Below are 19,752 nucleotides of genomic sequence, written 5' to 3' on the forward strand. Positions count from 1 at the left end.
ATGGTCTCAGCAGAACCGCGTCTATTAGGATGCAATATGAAGGTCCCAGCTGACTGTGGATGATCTTCAAACCAGAGAACTCTGAAATCAGTTCTAGATTTCAGTCTGGTTGGTTGGTTGGTTTCCTGTGAAACCCAGAGTTACCACTAAGATAACCAGATAATAAGGTATTCTCGCAGGAAAGCCCAGACCGTCCTTATCTTCCCAAGATTGTCAAGACCAGGAAATCACCTCGGTTTAAGTTACCTTCCTCAGTGGAAATGCTGGCAGAGCAAGTGCCTAGAGGAAACCGTAGATTAATTAAAAATAAATCTAATTTGGACCAGTTTTGAAAAGGCAACAAATCAAATAATCGTCCAGCGTTCAGCACTCTGCCATTTGCCAGCTGTCACATCAGCCCTGCAATAAAAATAGAACAAGCTCTGATGAGCTCATTTTTAAAGATCTCTAGTAATAAAGAATAAACCGCATTTCCCCACAAACTATTCCCATCTTCAACAGCGCTTGTTTATCATGAAGTTCTCGCTAGCACAGAGCTCTCTTTTTAAACTCTCCTTTTTTTCTTCCACTGGCCTCTGGAGAGATGGAAAAGTCACCCTTTTCCCTTCTCATCGCTTACCACTGAATTCCCCTAGGGACATTTCTTGTCCATCCATCAGTTAACGTTTAGAACCAATATTCTTACGATTTGTTTCAAACCCGTACAGCAGTGGAGTTCAACATCCTTGGGAATTACTTGGTAGTGGTAAAGGGCAATGTTGGATAGGAAGAAAATTCCCCAACTATTTGAAGAGTTATTACATAGACTCCTGGTAGTCAGGATGCTAGTTTGGTGCTACTGTGTCTTGAACTCCTCTCTAAGACTTGCTGACTTCCTTTTTTCTCTTTTTCACAGAGTGAATAGGGTCCCCCAGATCTCATTGGTAACAAGATCTAGCAAGAATTTGATAGTCTTATTTTGTTTTTAAGGCCAGGAATCATGGAGATGGCACTTGCCATCTTTTCATAACAGAGTTTGAGTAATATTCTGTTACATCTTTTGTGAGCCTGTGAAATTTGACTTGTCTGAGCATATTTCTGCATTTGACATAAAGACAAAGGACATGAAATAGAGGGAATAATTATAGAGTAGAAGAAGCCGGGAGCTACAGCAGATCTAACTGGGCTTGAGCCATTCTCCAGAGACAATAGTCTTAGATCCCTGATGTGATGAATGCTCATCTTTACGGCATCTTTTAAGGCATATGGATCGCTGCAAGCTAGCATATAGGTCACAGTATTAAGATGTCCTCTTATATGAGAGACATTCATTTTTTTAAGAAACAGGGAGGTACAAGTGATTTGTGGTTCTCTTCCCTTCCCTGAATTTAGCAAGAATCACTGTCTCTAAATATTCATGTGTTTCATCTCTGAGCCCAGCAGTTACATGATCCGATGCTTTTATATTCCAACGTTTTCCATAATTTCCCACATCTTCCAGCCTTTATGCCACCAAGATTTTTCTTGACTAAATCACAGTTCTTATTGTTGGATATTATACCAGTTTTTGATGAACTTCATTTTCTTTATCCAAAGGATTAGAACATAAATTTCTTGTCATTTCTTTTTCGAACAGTTCTGGCATTTGTAAACATTGTGGTAAACTCAAAATATCAAAAATCTTTAAAGGAAACTGTTTCCCTTGCTCATGGCTCCATGCATGTGTGCTAAGTCACTCAGTCGTGTCCAGCTCTTTGCAACCCCATGGAGTAGCCTGCCAGGCTCCTCTGTCTATGAAACTTTCCAGGCAAGAATCCTGGAGTGGGTTGCCACTTCCTCCTCCAGAGGATCTTCCCAAGCCAAGAATCGATCCACATATCTTCTGTCCCCTGCAGTGGCAGGCAGATCCTTTACCATTGCACCACCTGGGAACCCCTTTGTTGATGGCTGGTATACAGTTTATATAGTCTGACTTAAGCTACAGTTTCTAAAAGTGGCAAACAATATTAATTTCATTTATTTTCTGAATTTCTAGCAATACAGGATTATATTTTTCTATATTTATATTAGATAGAGGTCAATGAATATGCGTGCCTAATGATGTGAAATAAAAATAATGTCTCAACTTATTCATTATTGTTTCTAGAATTGTTTTTAAATAGGGAAATACCCTAATTTTTAATATCCCTGATTAATACTGCAGAAAAAGAAAATCACGTTGCAAAATACTTCAGATGGAATAAAGCATGCCTTCCAGACAGACAACAGTAAGATATGCCAGTACCTGCTGCACCTCTGCTCTTCCCAGCATAAGTTCCAGCTGCAAATGAGAGCAAGACAGAGCAACCAAGATGCCCAGGATATTGGTAAGGAGGCGCAAACTGTATCAGATGACTCCAGGGTAAATGCATGATTTTTGCCACAAACTTTAAAAGGACTTCCATGTTTAGGATGAAAATGACAAGGTACGTAGATGTCAGATGACTGAGTCAGATTCATAAAGTTGTCATAAAGGAAGCCGAGGCATCAATTTCATAGATATTTTGAAAACAAACAGACCTGATGAGTCAGGGAGTACCTTTTAAACTATTTTGTGCTTATCGTTAGGCTAGCCCATATATGGATAAATACTGTAAAAGTTTTAGTCATATTCTCTACCCATAGTAAGCTTACACACTGTTTGGGAAGATAAGGTCAATATACATGAAACAGTAATACACACGAGAGGGTCAGAGTTTTAAGAACAGTTATATTGCACAGCCTCTGTGATCTACATTACAGGAGAAAGGGGAGATCAAAGGAGAGAGTATGAGAGTAGTCGCACTTGAATTGAAATTTGAAGGACAAAGGTAGTTAAGTAGATTGAAGGTAAATGGAAGGACTCTCCAGATGAGGGAAGAACATGGGAAACAAGGCAGGGAGCAAGGGGGGTTACGTACCATACAGTTTTAGGAGTGATCCATTTCCGCTGAACTTGGTCACGTCCCTGTTCTGAGACTGACGTGAATAACTTATAGTGCCCAACATGAATGCTCAGGAGAGTGATTTCACTTACTTTTGCAAAGGAACCAACAGAAGAAACTAGTTTAGCTCTGAAAATAATCAGAGCTGAAATATTTAAAGCTTACTCTGCAAGGCCGCGTGTAGAGATTAAGGTTGTAGAAAGTCTAGTTCTGCAGTCAGTTCTTAGAGACTTTAGTGAAGCATTCTGAAGAATTTGATTAAAAAATTAAATATGATGGCACTGATGACTTTGTGCAGTAGAGCCCTATGAATTCTTTATCCAAACTTTCTCCTGTCCTAAAATCTTACAGAAAGGTATATTCCCTGTAGGGTCAGACTTGGGTGATGGCAACCTATGAATAGATGTTTGTCACCTTTTCAGAATCAAGATGGCAGGGACTGTATGCTTATTAAAAATGAAGATTCCAGAAATCTACCTGAAACTTAGTGAATCACAATCTTTGGGCATTTGGTCCCTGGAATCTGCATTTTAACAGGCTTTCCTCTGTAATGATTTTTATGCATGCTAAAATATGATAACTACTACTACTGTGATCTTATTGTTCCTTTTCTTTCCCTACTTTGCTCTGCTAAAAAGTGTGTATGCGCTTATGTACTTTCAAAAGATAGTAAAATATCAGACTTATCAGAGCTATCCGTATTCCTACTTGGACTAATATTCTATTTAATACAAATCAAAATTGCGACAATTGAGGGTTACATCATAATAGATGGTGGTACAGTGTGCTGTAGTGAAGAGTCAAAACCATGAAGCCAGCCTTCCACCCTCAAAACATTTCAATGATAGAGTGTAGTAGTTAAGAGCTTGGACTATGGAACAACACTGCCAGTGTTCAAACCAGTGTTCAGAGCCTGCAAGCTCTGAAACCATGGTCAGGCCACTCAAACTCTCCGCCTTAGTTCCCCATCTGTAAAATGATTATCATAGTAGTAATACTGGCATCATAAGGTTATTGTGAAGATGAAATGAATTCATGAATATAAAAGTGCCTGGCACAGAGTAATGTTTGAATAAATATTATCATTATTTCATCACCCTCTTCAACATTGTTTTGCCACAGCTACCACTAGTAAAGGGGCTTCCCTGGTAGCTCAGATGGTAAAGAATCTGCCTGCAATGGGGGAGACCTAGGTTCAATCCCTGGGTTGAGAAGATCCCCTGGAGAAGGGAACAGCTACCCACTCCAGTATTCTGGCCTGGAGAATTCCATGGACAGAAGGGTCTGGCAGGCTACAGGCCATGGGGTTGCAGAGAGTTGGACACGGCTGAGTGACTTTCACTTTCACCACTAGTAATAATAGTGGTAGTAGTAGCAGCAACAGTAGTAGTAGAATGACCTTGGGAAAGTAATTGACTTTTCAAAATCTTGTTTTCTTCAACCATGAAGTGAGTATGTTCAGCGACTCTGTTTTGCCCCTTGGAACACAACTGTGTATTCCTAACTCAAATGTTAAAGGACTTTAAGGTGGTATTAGCTACATCTATTCCCTGATTTTGTTAAGCTTTCAAAGGAATTATTTTCTGCTTGGAATCGGCTTAGAAGTAACCATCTGCCTACTTAACTGTCTGTACTAGTGAAAATAACTGGTGTAGTCTATAGGAGGTTGATAGGGGCTCACGAGTGTATGTTGCTTTTTTAGCATCATAGAATATGGGTTCTTTCTAGAACCTCACAAGCCATTAAGCCCAAAATTTTACTGCTGAGGAAGCAGGTTCAGAGAAAACAGTGTCTCCTTTCACCTCATAGTTAGAGATCAGAGAAGACTGGACCCTGATCTCCTAATCCCTAATCCGGTTTCTTTCTTTTTGATAACTTTCCAAAGAACTAGTTTGCATGGAATGAAGTTAAGATTAATAATCATTTACTGAGCACTTACTGCTTATAAGATACTATGCTAGGTGCTATGGGTTAGCAAAAATAAATGAATCCAAAGACCATACAATTAAGTTGATGATATAAAGAGATACAAAACAAGTACAAAAGACAATAGAATAATGTAGACTGTGGACTGAGTGTGGCCTTTGAGTTCAAATTTGAAACCTTAGTAATAGGATGTAGGTTCATTCTAATGTCCTTCCCATCCTGGCGGTCCTTGTTGGAGTCCATTCCAGGTGAAAAGCAGTAGGACAATAGATCAGTGATTGGTTTATTATTCTATTCCATGAATATGTGCCGTATTTTAAGTTCTGCCCAGGAGTGAGCTATGAATGGATTTGAACAGCATTATCCTTGGTATGTTTACAAAACAGACATAACCTAAGCTGAACTGTCTAATCCTATTCCTGCTAAAATTCGTCTGCATTTCCTTCAGGGTAAGGAAATGTATTGGGTAGAGAGGCATTTTCCAGCAGCTGAATCTATATCAGACTCAGTTTTGCATTTTTGAATAAACTCTGCTTTCAGAGGAGATAAAATTAATTAATCTTTTCTAAGGAAAAGAAAATCTATTTTAAGCTTAAGATTATTCTGGGAATTTTAAAACCAAAGTCTTTTTTTTTTATTATCATGTTTTAACTTGCTGTCCACTTCTACTTTAGAGAAAAAATGATGAATTTTCCTGGTGACAGTGAGACATGTTTATTTAAACTTCAATCTGATCCATAAACATGAAAGAATTTTAGTGTTTTTCCTGTCTGAGATGAAATACTGATTATTAATTTTCCTAGGAATTAGAAGATAAATGAAACAGAATCTAAAGATCCAGATCAACAGCATTTGACATTTTCTTTTTAAAAACAAGTTTTTGCGACTGTTTGCATAGTGGTCAAGCTGTAATTCCCTGTAGAGTGAAAAACAGTGCTGGTACTTTCCATGGGGGGACCAATGCGTGTGCCTTGTGATATGGATTACTAATGCATGAACAACCAAATCATTTGAAATTCTGTGCTCCTGATCCTTTATCTACATGAAAGGATTTTGATGCCAGAATTCTGTGATTCATTGCTTTCATTTACAGCCTCAAATGTTCAACTACTAACAGGACATTGGCTCTCACGAAATAGAATGGTCAGTTACTTGTTAGGAAGTATCCCTAAATTTAGCCCCAAAAAGAAGACTTGGATATGTGTTTAAGACTGAAATGAATTTAAGCATAAAGAGAATCCCAGCTCATTGATGTGTTAATTAACAGAAACATATCCTGTGAAGAAAAAAGTCAACAAGAGGGGAGGGGGGTGGTATTGACATTGAAATGAAATGACAGAAAATTGGCCGTAAAAGGTTTTTGTTTTGTTTTGGGTGGTTTTTGTCTCAGGTTTTTTTGTTTGGGGTTTTTTATTTCTCTTTTCTTTTTTTGGTAGTAGTTCTATTAAGATCTAATTCACATACCATACAATTTATCCACTTAAAATGCACAATTTAGCAATTTTTCATATATCCTCATTGTTAACCGAGTTGTACAAACACCACCACAATCTGCCATAAACTTTAAAAATTATAATAAGAATATTTTGTCTAGGCAAAACTCTCCTCTGCACAACTTTTTTCAGGCATGAAATCACCATATCGGCCTGTCCAGGTTTGATCTCCCTCTCCCCATCCTTGGTTCCCTGGTGTTTTAGCAGAGGTACCCCTAGGGTTAAATGTCATTCTCTGTCAAATGTCATTCTCCTTTGTAAATGAGCACTATAATTGGGAACTTAGGGTCAACAAGCCTGAATGAAGCCCAAACATTAGTAAATCCAAGAAGATCACTAGCTGAAGTTAGAAGGGCTGACCAGGCCCCTCCCTGGCTGTGAGAAAGCTACAAGGATGGAGAGATGGTCTGGAAACCAGGATCTTCCCACCTACTTTTTAAAACCCTTGATTGCCACTCTCTGAAAGCTGCCTACTTCTGCGGGCAATCAAAATGAGTAAAAACTGCATGCTGTCTTTTCTATTTCTTAAAATAGCTCTTCTCCTAAAGGTTCTATGATGTTTCCATCACGTAAAGCAATCCTGTTTCCTTGTAGAGAGAGCTTCGTTTAGGAGCCTGAACCTCCAAGCAGAGTCCGTTAGAGGATTTAATATGGGACGAGCAGTCAGCACTGGTAGTCTGGCCAGCAGCACCCTGAACAAACTTGCCGTTCGACCTCTGTCTGTTCAAGCTGAGATTCTGAAGAGGCTCTCCTGCTCAGAGCTGTCGCTTTACCAGCCATTGCAAAACAGTGCAAAAGAGAAGAATGGCAAAACTGCATGGGAGGAAAAGCCTAGAGGGATGAGTAAATCATACCACGATCTCAGTCAGGCCTCTCTCTACCCTCACCGGAAAAATGTCAATGTTAACCCGGAACCCCCACCACAAACCATTGCGGAGTTGGTAGGAAAACCGCTTCACCAGATGGCGAGATCTGATACAGAATCTCTGGCAGGAGTCACAAAACTCAATAAGTAAGGACATAATTAAGCCAAACTACCTACTTGTAAATTCTACATTTCATACTTTTGTTTTTGATGATTTATTTTCACCATCTTTTTTTTTTTACATTGACACTTCCCCCCCTTCCTACCTTTGCTTTTCCCTCTTTAGTTCAAAGTCTGTTGCAAGTTTAAATAGAAGTCCTGAAAGGAGGAAACATGAATCAGACTCCTCATCCTTTGAAGACCTTGGTCAAGCATATGTTCTAGGTCAGCATAAACCGGCTTACCTTCTTTCTCCTATACCCCTTGCTCATCATGAAGAGAATGAGATAATGTTAATTACCAGGAAGTTAGAATTGGGGGTCCTGTTTCCTAATTGTCTCAACTTTTTGTGAATATAAAATTTCAGACTACTTAAAAAGTACCAAAACAAAAATAAAAAGCACCAAGTCAAATTTAAAAATTGATTTAACAGGTGATTGCCTCACGGCATGGGCTGTTTGCTTTCTCTTGGTCACAGTTCAAAGTCATGACAGTCTTAGCGAGAGAACCCAGACAGTCTGGTGCCACGGCTCTGGCTAGCCTTTGGGTTTTCCTCACAGCCTGTGAGAGTAGACTCCACTAATGCTACATGTTTTAAAGAGCAGTTTATTTAGAGTACTTTCTGAATGGAGACAATGGACAAAAGTTTATTTAGGAAACTTTCTGAATGGAATTGTCTCTAAAAAGGAGATAAGTTTTATAAACTGGCCTATAGTTGTTAGGTAGAAATTCCTAGTTGATTTAAGTTTTCTCAGATTCTCCCAGCTAGCTATGAACTCTTGGACAAAAGTCATTTGTGTTACTGATACACACACACACACGACCTTATAAATAAAGATTCCCATTATTTCGTGCATCTTAAAAGGGAGAAAACGTGGGAATCCATCTTTTAAAAGACTGAATATTTAAGCATAAAGGTCTGAATGATTACTCAAAATAGGAAATAACTAGGGAGACAAGAGATCAACAAGGATGCCCTCTGCAGCTGTTTTATTAAATAATACTAATTAACTCCCCCTTAGAACTGAATTTGATTGTTTAGCCCTAAGCACACAGAGTTAAAGTATTTTCTCACCCTGTAATTGGATTGGGGATAAGTGGAATAAATGAAGTCAAAGAGAACTGTACACTATAGTTGTTAAATATTTATAGAAAATGTCACATTACTTCATTAATACAGATTTCTACAACTTTCAGAGATTATACTATCATCAATTTAAGTTGAATTGGTTAAAAAAAAAAAAAAACTTTAAATAGCTGAAAGACAAGACTCCATCTTATAGGTTACCCTATGCATTGAAAATAGCCTAAAAAGCCACCAATTCAATCTTTTAGAAAGTAATTTTCAAAGTGTATTCATGTATAATGGGATCTCTTATAGACTCTTATTTTCATTAGGAAGGCGTTGTTCATTATAAAAATTCATCACATATCAGGTGCTGAGTAGTAAATATTTCCATAGAAAAGCACAAGTTAAATTCAACCATGAAAGAAAATTTCTGTATTTGTTTTTGATTGATTATTCATTCTTTTTGAATATTGAACTTCCTTTTAACATTTGAACAGATAGCTTTAAAAATCATTTTAGTTTCATCATTTCATATATGACATATCAAAATGTCATTGTCAGAAACAGTACATTTGTGTTTCAATTTATTCTGCAGAACAAGTTGATATGCTTGGATATTAAAAGTAGTCTTTAAAAAACGTTCATTGTGGGAAGACATTTTTTTGATTGTAAATTACAGAAATTGTTGCTGCCTTGATGTTTTATTGATTTTTATTATTTTATCAGAAATTTATTCTATATATAATATCTGACCATTTTAAAACTGTCTAATAATGTAATTTATACTACAGGAATGACTTTGCATAGTTCTGGAAATTCTTCATCCCAAGTACCCTTAAAAGAAAATGGTAGGTTTACAAAATGTTTTTCCCCTCATTTCCATCATATTTTTTCTCTTGTACCTTGTAAAAGCGTCGTGGACCTACTAATAAATAGTTTTCAATTCCATGCCAAGGATTTTAAGCCTTGCCTTACATTGGAGTCAAAGGAGAGTTGTGGTTTTCACAAACTGATGTGAAGGGACTGAAGGGAACTGATGATGTGAAGGGGCCTATAATGTAGACTACTGTGAAGTCACAAATTCGAGATAAGGACACTAATTGGGGAGCTAAGATAGCTTAAATGGGAGATAATTGTGATTGAAAAGAGCTTTAACTGAGAGAGTTATTTGAAAGGGATACTTCTGCTGAATCTTGAAATAAAAGGAGTATTTATTCAGGCAGAATGGTATAGATAAGTATTTCAGACCAAGGACATAGTATGATCAAAGACATGCAGACATGGGAGAAGATAACCAGATTCAAGGAAATGTACGAATCTTAGACTTGAGGGTATTGCTGGGGTCAAGGTGAAAGTTAAGAACTAAATGCGGACTATCGTTGAATCTTACCATAAATCTTTTGGGAAGAATCTGAAGACTTTAAATGTTGAGGTAAAGAGTTTAGAAAGAATCTGAGAAGAAACAGAATTGTAGGAAAAAAACTTTGTGCAATGATTTGAAAGTCAGTGGGTTCAGAATGTTTAGAATTTAGCTTACTTTCAAAAGGCAGTGGCACCCCACTCCAGTACTCTTGCCTGGAAAATCCCATGGACGGAGCAGCCTGGTGGGCTGCAGTCCATGGGGTCGCTAAGAGTCGGGCGTGACTGAGCGACTTCCCTTTCACTTTTCACTTTCATGCATTGGAGAAGGAAATGGCAACCCACTCCAGTGTTCTTGCCTGGAGAATCCCAGGGACGGGGGAGCCTGGTGGGCTGCCGTCTCTGGGGTCGCACAGAGTCGGACACGACTGGGCGACTTAGCAGCAGCAGCATGTACATTATTTTATTTTTCTAACAACTTTCCTGGGTCTAAAGAATATTATTATCACTATGTATACACTATTTTTTCTCCAAAAATGTTTACGTTTTACCCTTTAATTCTCAAAGTTGAAATAATCAGAAGCCTGATGAGAAGGAAGCAAATATGCTAATCAAAAGTGTTAATATAGTTAAACTTGATGAAACTTTAAGTTTTGTTCTCATTTTCCTGAGAGCCAAGGCAAAAATAAAAGCATGAATATTGGTTGAACCATATTAAACTTGTTTTTGTAGGCCAAAACTGTCAGATCCCAGTAAGTTATTTTGTATAATTCTCATTCTCTAATAGAAATACAAATACACATTGAAGAGAAGAACATTTTTCTTGGGAAGCAAAATTGTGTCCCAAAGTAAATCTTTTTACTTTTATAATATCTTAAATACTCAGAACAAATAAAGATTTTTTTTTCATTTCATAGTTTTTAATGTATCAATCCTCAAAAAATCTGAGGGTATACAATTAAAGGAAAAGTCAACTAATACTTGGGCCTAAGTTACTAAGACCTCGTTGTATAGCTTTTTGATAACCAAATGTTTTTCATGGACTGAAGTTAGAATACCTCTGTACCTAAAGGAACTCAGTTATTAACATATCCGTAATGGTTGTACTTTTTGTCTGACAGTTCCTTAGTGCTTACTGTGTGCCAAACACTTTTTTAAGTGTGTTATGTTTAGCTCTCAGTCCCTACAACGGTCCTGTGAGGTGGATCTAATGGTATTTCCTTTTCACGTGTGAGATGCCAAAGAACAAAAAGGTTGAGGTGAGCAGTATGTCACGGAGCGGGCAAAAGCTGATGCCATGATTCAAATGCAGGGTGTCTGTTTCCAGAGCCCACACTCTAAACCACCCTTTAAACTGTCTCCTAGAATAATAAGGCCTAATTATTTGTAGGTATTATTTTTCCCAGCTAAACTTCTGAAAGAAGCTGGATAATAACCTTTTCAAGAGTGAGAACCTGAAATGTGTTCTTTACCTAGATTCTAACGGGAAAGAATATGAACTTACATTCTGAATATGAAATGAACAGCCTGTGCAGAGTAGGATCTATGTTTAAAGCTCTGGGCACCTTTATTTTCCCACCTACCCCCTACAGCAGGACCAATCCGCCTTTCCATGGAGGCGTTTCCCTGTTGGCTTACAGACAAGTTTTTAGTTTCTTCAAGATTCTCCTTGAATCTGTCCAAGTAGCCCTGAATTAATGTCGAGAATTGAGTTTTGACATAATAGAGCATGGCAAACATGTTTTTCCAAATAAGGTAACTGAAGATTAAAAAGTTAAGTTATTTGCCCATTGGTCAAATATAGGACTTTTAAATTCTAATTTCAGTGTTCTTTGCTCATCAAGACTGTTAGGAGAAAATTAGAAATGAGCATTAGGTAATACTGAATTATGCATCACTTAATATAAGGACCAATGAATAAAATTTAATCAGCCTTTTACAACTTTAAGAGACCCATAGAGAGTGTGAAACTTAGAGGATAAAAGAAAAAAGGCAAGAGACTTCTAATCTCATGAAACAAATATGGAAAGGATTCTAATCCTTGGATTAATTGTAATTTCTCCCCCCTCCCCAAAAGAAGGTTGCTTAACCTTTCAAAAAAAGATACATTGTATAAAAGCCCTTTTTTTCTTTTTTAAAAATAATGGTTGATTTATAATGTATTAGTTTCTGGAGTACAACATAGTGAAGAGTATTTTATACTTCATTAAAAGTTATTGTGAAGCAATATCTATTGTTATTTCAAAGCAATAATTCCATGTACTGTACAATATATCTTGTTGCTTATCTGCTTTATGCATGATAGTTTGTATCTCTTAATCCCTTATCCCTATCAACCCTCCCTGATTCCATCTGCCCACTGGTGACCACTGGTTTGTTTCCTATACCTGTGAATCTGTTTTGCTATATATATAACCATTTGTTTTATATTTTAGATTCCACATGTAACCAATATCGTATATGTATTTTCTGTCAGACTTATTTCCCTAAGCACGGTATTCTTACTGTGCTTATAGGTTCATCCACATTGCCGCAAATGACAGAATTTCATTCCTTTTTATAACTCAGTGATATTCCATTGTGTGTGTGTGTGTGTGTGTGTGTGTGTGTGTGTATCTCACATCTTCTTTATCCATTCATTCTATTGATGGACACTTGGATTGCTTCTGTATCTTAGATATTTGTAAATTGTGCTGCTATGAACTTTGGGGTATGTGTGTATTTTTGAATTAGTGATTTTGTTTTTCCTGGATATATACCCAGGAGTAGAATTGCTGGATCATGTGGTAGTTCTGTTTTTAGGTTTTTGAGAAACATCCATACTGTTTTCCATAGTGGCTGCACCATTTTACATTCCCACCAACAGTGTACAAGGATTCTCTTTTCTCCACACCCCAACAGCATTTGTTTTTTGTAGACTTTTATTGCATGTAGCCATTCTGACAGGTGTGAGGTAATAGCTCATTGTGGTTTTAATCTGCATTTCTGACAATTATTGATTTCAAGTATCTTTTTCTGGACCTGTTGACCATTTGTATGTCTTCTTTGGAAAAATATCTTTTCAGGCCTTTGGGTCATTGTGTGTGTGTGTGTGTGTGTGTGTGTGTGTGTGTTTTATATTGAGTTGTATGAGTTACATATTTTGGATATTATCCCTTGATGGTCATATTTGCAAAATACTTTCTCTCGTTCAGTAGATTGTCTTTTCATTTTGTCAATGGTTTCCTGTGCTTTGCAGAAGTTTTTAAATTTAATTAGGTCTTATTTGTTCATTTTTGCTTTTATGTCATTTGCCTGAGGAGACATATCCAGAAATATATTACTACAATTTATGTCAAAGTGTGGTTCTACCTATGTTCTCACCTAGGACTTTTATGGTTTGGGGTCTTTGATCCATTTGGGGTTAATTTTTGTACATGGTATGAGGAAATGTTCTAATCTCATTATTTGACATGTACTATTCCAGTTTTTTCAAGCAACACTTATTGAAGAGACTGTCTTTTCTCAATCGTATATTTTACTTCCTTTGCTGTTTAATAATTGACCATATTCTTGTTCAGTCGCTCAGTCGTGTCCAACTCTTTGCGACCCCGGGGACTGCAGCATGCCAGGGTACCCTGTCCTTCACCATCTCCTAGGACTTGCTCAAACTCATCTTCATTGAGTCAGTGATGCCATCCAACCATCTCATCCTCTGTTGTCCCCTTCCCCTCCTGCCTTCGATCTTTCCCAGCATCAGGGTCTTTTCTAATGAGTTGGCTCTTTGCATCAGGTGGCCAAAGTATTGCAGCTGCAGCTTCAGCATCAGTCCTTCCAATGAATATTCCGGACTGATTTCCTTTAGGATTGACTGGTTGGATCTCCTTGCAGTCCGAGGGATTCTCAAGAGTCTTCTGCAACACCACAGTTCAAAAGCATCACTTCTTCGGCACTCAGCCTTCTTAATGGTCCAACTTTCACATCCATACATGACTAATGGAAAAACCACAGCTTTGACTAGACAGAGCTTTGTCAGCAAAGTAATGTCTCTGCTTTTTAATATGCTATCTAGGTTTGTCATAGCTTTTCTTCAAAGGAGCAAGCATCTTTTAGTTTCATGGCTGCAATCATCATCTGCAGTGATTTTGGAGCCCAAGAAAATAAAGTCTCTCACGGTTTCTGTTGTTTCCCCATCTATTTGCCATGAAGTAATGGGACCACATGCCATGATCTTCGTTTTCTGAATGTTGAGTTTTAAGCCAGCTTTTTACTCTCCTCTTTCACCTTCATCAAGAGGTTCTTTAGTTTCTCTTCGCTTTCTGCCGTAAGGGTGGTGTCATCTGCATGTCTGAGGTTGTTGTTATTTCTCCCGGCCATCTTGATTCTAGTTTGTGCTTCATCCAGCCCGGCATTTCGCATGATGTATTAGGTATATAAGTTAAATAAGCAGGGTAACAGTATACAGCCTTGACATACTCATTTCCCGATTTGGAACCAGTCCATTGTGTCATGTCCAGTTCTAACTGCTGCTTTTTTACCTGCATACAGGCTTCTCAGGAGGCAGGTAAGGTGGTCTGATATTCCCATCTGTTTAAGAATTTTCCAGTTTGATGTGATCCACACAGTCAAAGGCTTTAGCATAGTCAATGCAGCAGAAGTAGATTTTTTCTGAAATTCTCTAACTTTTTCTATGATCCAGTGGGTGTTGGCAAATTGATCTCTTGTTCCTCTGCCTTTTCTAAATCCAGGTTGTACATCTGGAAGTTCTCAGTTCACAAACTGTTGAAGCCTAGCTTGGAGAGTTGTTTTTTTTTTTTTTTTTTTTTTTTTTTTTTGATTACTTCTTCTTTTTTTTTTTTTTAATTTTTTAAATTTTAAAATCTTTAATTCTTACATGCGTTCCCAAACATGAACCCCCCTCCCACCTCCCTCCCCACAACATCTCTCTGGGTCATCCCCATGCACCAGCCCCAAGCATGCTACACCCTGCGTCAGACATAGACTCGCGATTCAATTCTTACATGATAGTATACATGTTAGAATGCCATTCTCCCAAATCATCCCACCCTCTCCCTCTCCCTCTGAGTCCAAAAGTCCGTTATACACATCTGTGTCCTTTTTCCTGTCTTGCATACAGGGTCGTCATTGCCATCTTCCTAAATTCCATATATATGTGTTAGTATACTGTATTGGTGTTTTTCTTTCTGGCTTACTTCACTCTGTATAATTGGCTCCAGTTTCATCCATCTCATCAGAACTGATTCAAATGAATTCTTTTTAACAGCTGAGTAATACTCCATTGTGTATATGTACCACAGCTTTCTTATCCATTCATCTGCTGATGGACATCTAGGTTGTTTCCATGTCCTGGCTATTATAAACAGTGCTGTGATGAACATTGGGGTACATGTGTCTCTTTCAATTCTGGTTTCCTTGGTGTGTATGCCCAGCACTGGGATTGCTGGGTCATAAAGCTTGGAGAGTTTAGAGAATTACTTTGCTAGTGTGTAGCAAGGGCTTTCCTGATAGCTCAGTTGGTAAAGAGTCCATCTGAAATGCAGGAGACCCCGGTTCATTTCCTGGGTCTGGAAGATCTCCTGGAGGAGGGATAGGCTACCCACTCCTGTATTCTGAGGCTTCCCTTGTGGCTCAGTTGGTAAAGAATCTGCCTGCAATGTGGGAGACCTAGGTTCGATCCCTGTGTTGGGAAAATCCCCTGGAGAAGGGAAAGGCATCCCACTCCAGTATTCTGGCCTGGAGAATTCCATGGACTCTATAGTCCATGGGGTTGCAAAGAGTTGGACACTACTGAGCAACTTTCACTTGCTGATATGTGAAATGAGTGCAACTGTGTGGTAGTTTGAACATTCTTTGGCATTGCCTTTCTTTCTCATTGGAATGAAAACTGACCTTTTCCAGTCCTGTGGCCACTGCTGAGTTCTCCAAATTTGCTGGCATATTAAGTGCAGCACTTCAACAGCATCATCTTTGAGGATTTGAAATAGCTCAACTGAAATTCCATCACCTCCACTAGCTTTGTTTTTAGTGATGCTTCCTAAGGCCCACTGGAGAAAGCAGTGGCAACCCACTCTAGTGTTCTTGCCTGGAGAATCCCAGGGATGAGGGAGCCTGGTGGGCTGCTGTCTGTGGGGTCGCACAGAGTTGGACACAACTGAAGCAACTTAGCAGCAGCAGCCTAAGGCCCACTTAACTTCACATTCCAGGATGTCTGGCTCTAGGTTAGTGATCACACCATCGTGGCTATCTGAGTCATTAAGATCTTTTTTGTATGGTTCTTCTGTGTATTTTTGCCACCTCTTCTTTGTATCTTCTGCTTCTGTTAGGTCCATACCATTTCTGTCCTTTATTGTGCCCGTCTCTGCATGAAATGTTCCCTTGGTATCTCTAATTTTTTTGAAGAGATCTCTAGTCTTTCCCATTCTGTCGTTTTCCTCTATTTATTTCCATTGATCACTTGGGAAGGCTTTCTTACCTCTCCTTGCTGTTCTTTGGAACTCTGCATTCAGATGGGTGTATCTTTCCCTTTCTCCTTTGCCTTTATCTTCTCTTCTTTTCTCAGCTATTTGTAATGCCTCCTCAGACAACCCTTTTGCCTTTTTGCATTTCGTTATAAACCTCCATCCATAGTTCTTCAGGCACTCTGTCAGATCTAATCCCTTGAATCTATTTGTCATTTCCACTGTATAATTATAAGGGATTTGATTTAGGTCATACCTGAATGGCCTAGTGGTTTTCTCTACTTTCTTCAATTTAAGTCTGAATTTTGTAATAAGGAGTTCATGATCTGAGCCACAGTCAGCTCCTGGTCTTGTTTTTCTGACAGTATAGAGCTTCTTTGTCTTTGGCTGCAAAGAATATAATCAGTCAGATTTTTGGTATTGACCATCTGGTGATGTCCATGTGTAGAGTCATCTCTTGTGTTGTTGAAAAAGTGTGTTTGCTATGACCAGTGTGTTCTCTTGTCAAAACTCTATTAGCCTTTACCCTAAGTAACCATAGGTGCATAAATTTATTTCTAGGCTCTCTGTCCCATTGATCTATGTGTCTGCTTTTGTGCCAGTACCATGGTGTTCTGATTATTATAGCTTTATAGTATAATCTGAAATCTGAGATGATGATAGCTTTATTCTTTTTTTCCAAAATTGCTTTGGTAATTCGGGGTCTTTTTGCCATTCCATATAAATTTCAGGATTATTTCTTCTAGTTCTGTGAAAAATGTCGTATGTATTTTTACATGAAATCTGTAAAGTGCTTTGAGCAGTATGGCCACTGTAGTTTTCAGAGTGAAGGTCTTTTACATCCTTGGTTAAGTTTGTTCCTAGGTGTTTTATTATTTTTGATGTGATTTTAAGGAGAATTTTGTTGTCGTTTGCATGCTTTCTTTTTAACTTTCTCTTTCTGATAGTTCCTTATTAGTATATAGAAAAGCAAAATTTTTTTTGCTGCTGCCCTAGGTCTTCATTGCTGTGTGCAGGCTTTCTCTGGTTGCAGCAGTCAGGAGATACTCTTGGATTCAGTGCCCAGTCTTCTCATTGCGGGGGCTTTTCTTGTTGCAGAACACAGGTTCCAGGGCACCCGAGCTTCAGTAGTTGTGACACACAGGCCTAGTAGTTGCGGCCCACAGGCTCCAGAGCGTGGGCACTCTCTGTTTGTGGTGCACTGGCTTAGTTGCTCCACAGCATGTGGAATCTTCTCGGACCAGGGATGAAACCCGTGTCTCTTGCATTGGCAGGCAGATTCTTATCCACTGTGCCACCAGGGAAGTCCACAACAGATTTCTATATGTTAATCTCATATTCTGCAACTTTACTGACTTCAGTACTATGTTGAATAGAAGTGGAAAGATTTGGACATCCTTGTCTTATTCCTGAATTTAGAGGAAAGGTTTTCAGCTTTTCACTGTTCAGTATGGTGTTAGCTGTGACCAGCGTGTTGGTCGCACACTTTATTATGTTGAGATATGTTCCTTCTATACCCACTTTCTGGAGAGTTTTTATCATGAATAGATGTTGAACTTTGTCAAATGCTTTTCTTTGTCTATTGTGATGATCATGTGCTTTTTATCCTTCCTTTTGTTTATGTGGTATATCACAGACTGTTTTGTGAAACAAACAATCCCTGTGTCCCTGGAGTAAATCATGGTGTATGATCCTTTTTATATAGCTTTGCATTTGGCTTCCTGATGTTTTGTTGAGGATTCTTGCATCGGTATTTATCAAAGATATTGGCTTGTAATTTTCTTTATTTTGTAGTGTCTTTGTCTGGTTCATACCATAATAATGGATGGTGGCCTCCTAGAATGAATTTGGGAGTATTTTGACGCCTTCAGTTTGAGGGAATACTTTGAAAAGCATAGGTATAATTTCTTCTTTATATGTTTGATAGAATTTTCCTGTGAACTGTCCAGTACTGGACTTTTTTTACTGGGAATTTTTTAATAACAAATTCAATTTTCCTGCTAGTGGTAGGTCTGCTCAAAGTATCCATTTCTTCTTGACTCAATCTTGGCAGGCTGTATGTTTCTAGACATTGGTCCATCTATTCTAGGTTGTCTAGCTTGTTGGCATGTAACTGTAATATTCCCTTATGATTTTTTTGTATCTCTCTGCTGGGCTTCCCAGGTGGCACGTGGTAAAGAATCCATCTGCCAAAGCAGGAGACACATTAAGGGGTGTGGGTTCAGTCCCTGGATCAGGAAGATCCCCTGAAGGAGGGCATGGCAACCCCCTCCAGTATTCTTGCCTGGAGAATCCCATGGACAGAGGAGCCTGGCGGGCTACAGTCCATAGGATTGTAGATTCAGACACTACCAAAGAGTCAGACGCAACTGAAGCAGCAGAGCACACACGGTGTTCGTTGTTATTTCTCCTCTTTCAACTTCCTCTCTGATCGTGATTATTTTCTCCCTTAGGCTGGCTTTGGGCTTTGTTATTCTTCTGTTTCCTTTAGCTAGTAGGTTAGGGGAATTTTTTTTTTAATCTGGTAGATTACATTGTTTATTTGAGATTAAAAGATTACTTTTTAGTCAGATATCAAGGACCAGTATAATTTAAATGCTAGGGGTTTTTTTTCCACCTTAAGTTTAATTAGGATACATACATAGTTGAAGATTATGAAATGTCCAAAGTGCTCACAGAGGATTCAGCAGATATGAGAATTAACCAGAAACAAAATATAGAGTCACATAAATTGAGAACTGAAAGGAATTTAAAAGTTTATCTAAAAAAAAAATATAAAAAGTTTATCTAAACCAAGCCTTTCAGTCTATGAATGGGTTAAATATGTCCCTGAAATGTTATATGGCTCCATTTCACTTAGCTAATTTGTGCTGTTACAGGAACAAAACACCAAAGTTTCCATCATGATTTTCTGCTTCTACCACCAGAGCAGTTAGTGTATTAGGTGATATAACAATGAAAAATACCTCTCTCTGTTTTTATACCAATGTAGTGTTGGTGGTCCATCACCTCCGGGTTTGAAGTGGGTCTTTTTTTCCCTAGAGTGACTGATGAATTTATCAGGAGCCTCCTCTGCCCTTTGTCTGTTTCCTCTTAGAACCAGTTTTGTGGAGCTGCTTGATAATTGACAAGGGTCTGTATCTGTAAACAAAAAAACCAGTTTTCCTCAGAAAAAGAATTATTGATTCACTCAAATCAATTATATGGCCTTGGCCTTATCTGAAAAGTGCTTTTACTAGGAAATTCAGATAGTTTACTCATATATGTATCTGTCATTAATATCCACAATTATTCTACTTGGAGACTGATACATCCTCATGAACCTTATGAGAGATGGGAAAGGCAACACTGAAACAGTCTCTAATGCAGACAGTGTGCATTTAATTTCTATACATTTATCAGTTCTTAAGATATTTCACAGGTAAACATTGGGAATAACACCAGCATGTATTACTTAAAGAAGCAGAAATTTCTATTTGAG

General features: G+C 38.2%; 1 protein-coding gene across 8 annotated transcripts in view; it reads left to right on the plus strand.

The window, feature by feature from the left end:
* The window catches only part of PTPN13 (protein tyrosine phosphatase, non-receptor type 13), a 219,810-nt gene that overhangs the window by 142,098 nt on the left and 57,960 nt on the right, over positions 1-19,752 (plus strand). For 6 of the 8 annotated variants that reach the window (XM_018049692.1, XM_018049694.1, XM_018049696.1 and 3 more), the window contains 4 exons: positions 2,183-2,345; positions 6,956-7,373; positions 7,513-7,610; positions 9,246-9,302. In XM_018049692.1, coding sequence (XP_017905181.1) covers positions 2,183-2,345; positions 6,956-7,373; positions 7,513-7,610; positions 9,246-9,302 — 736 coding nt within the window. The remainder of the gene's footprint in view (positions 1-2,182; positions 2,346-6,955; positions 7,374-7,512; positions 7,611-9,245; positions 9,303-19,752) is intronic. The other 2 variants (XM_018049698.1, XM_018049699.1) reach the window with 1 other exon arrangement.

The sequence above is a fragment of the Capra hircus genome, chromosome 6, assembly GCF_001704415.2.
Source record: "Capra hircus breed San Clemente chromosome 6, ASM170441v1, whole genome shotgun sequence".
Classification (NCBI taxonomy): domain Eukaryota; kingdom Metazoa; phylum Chordata; class Mammalia; order Artiodactyla; family Bovidae; genus Capra; species Capra hircus.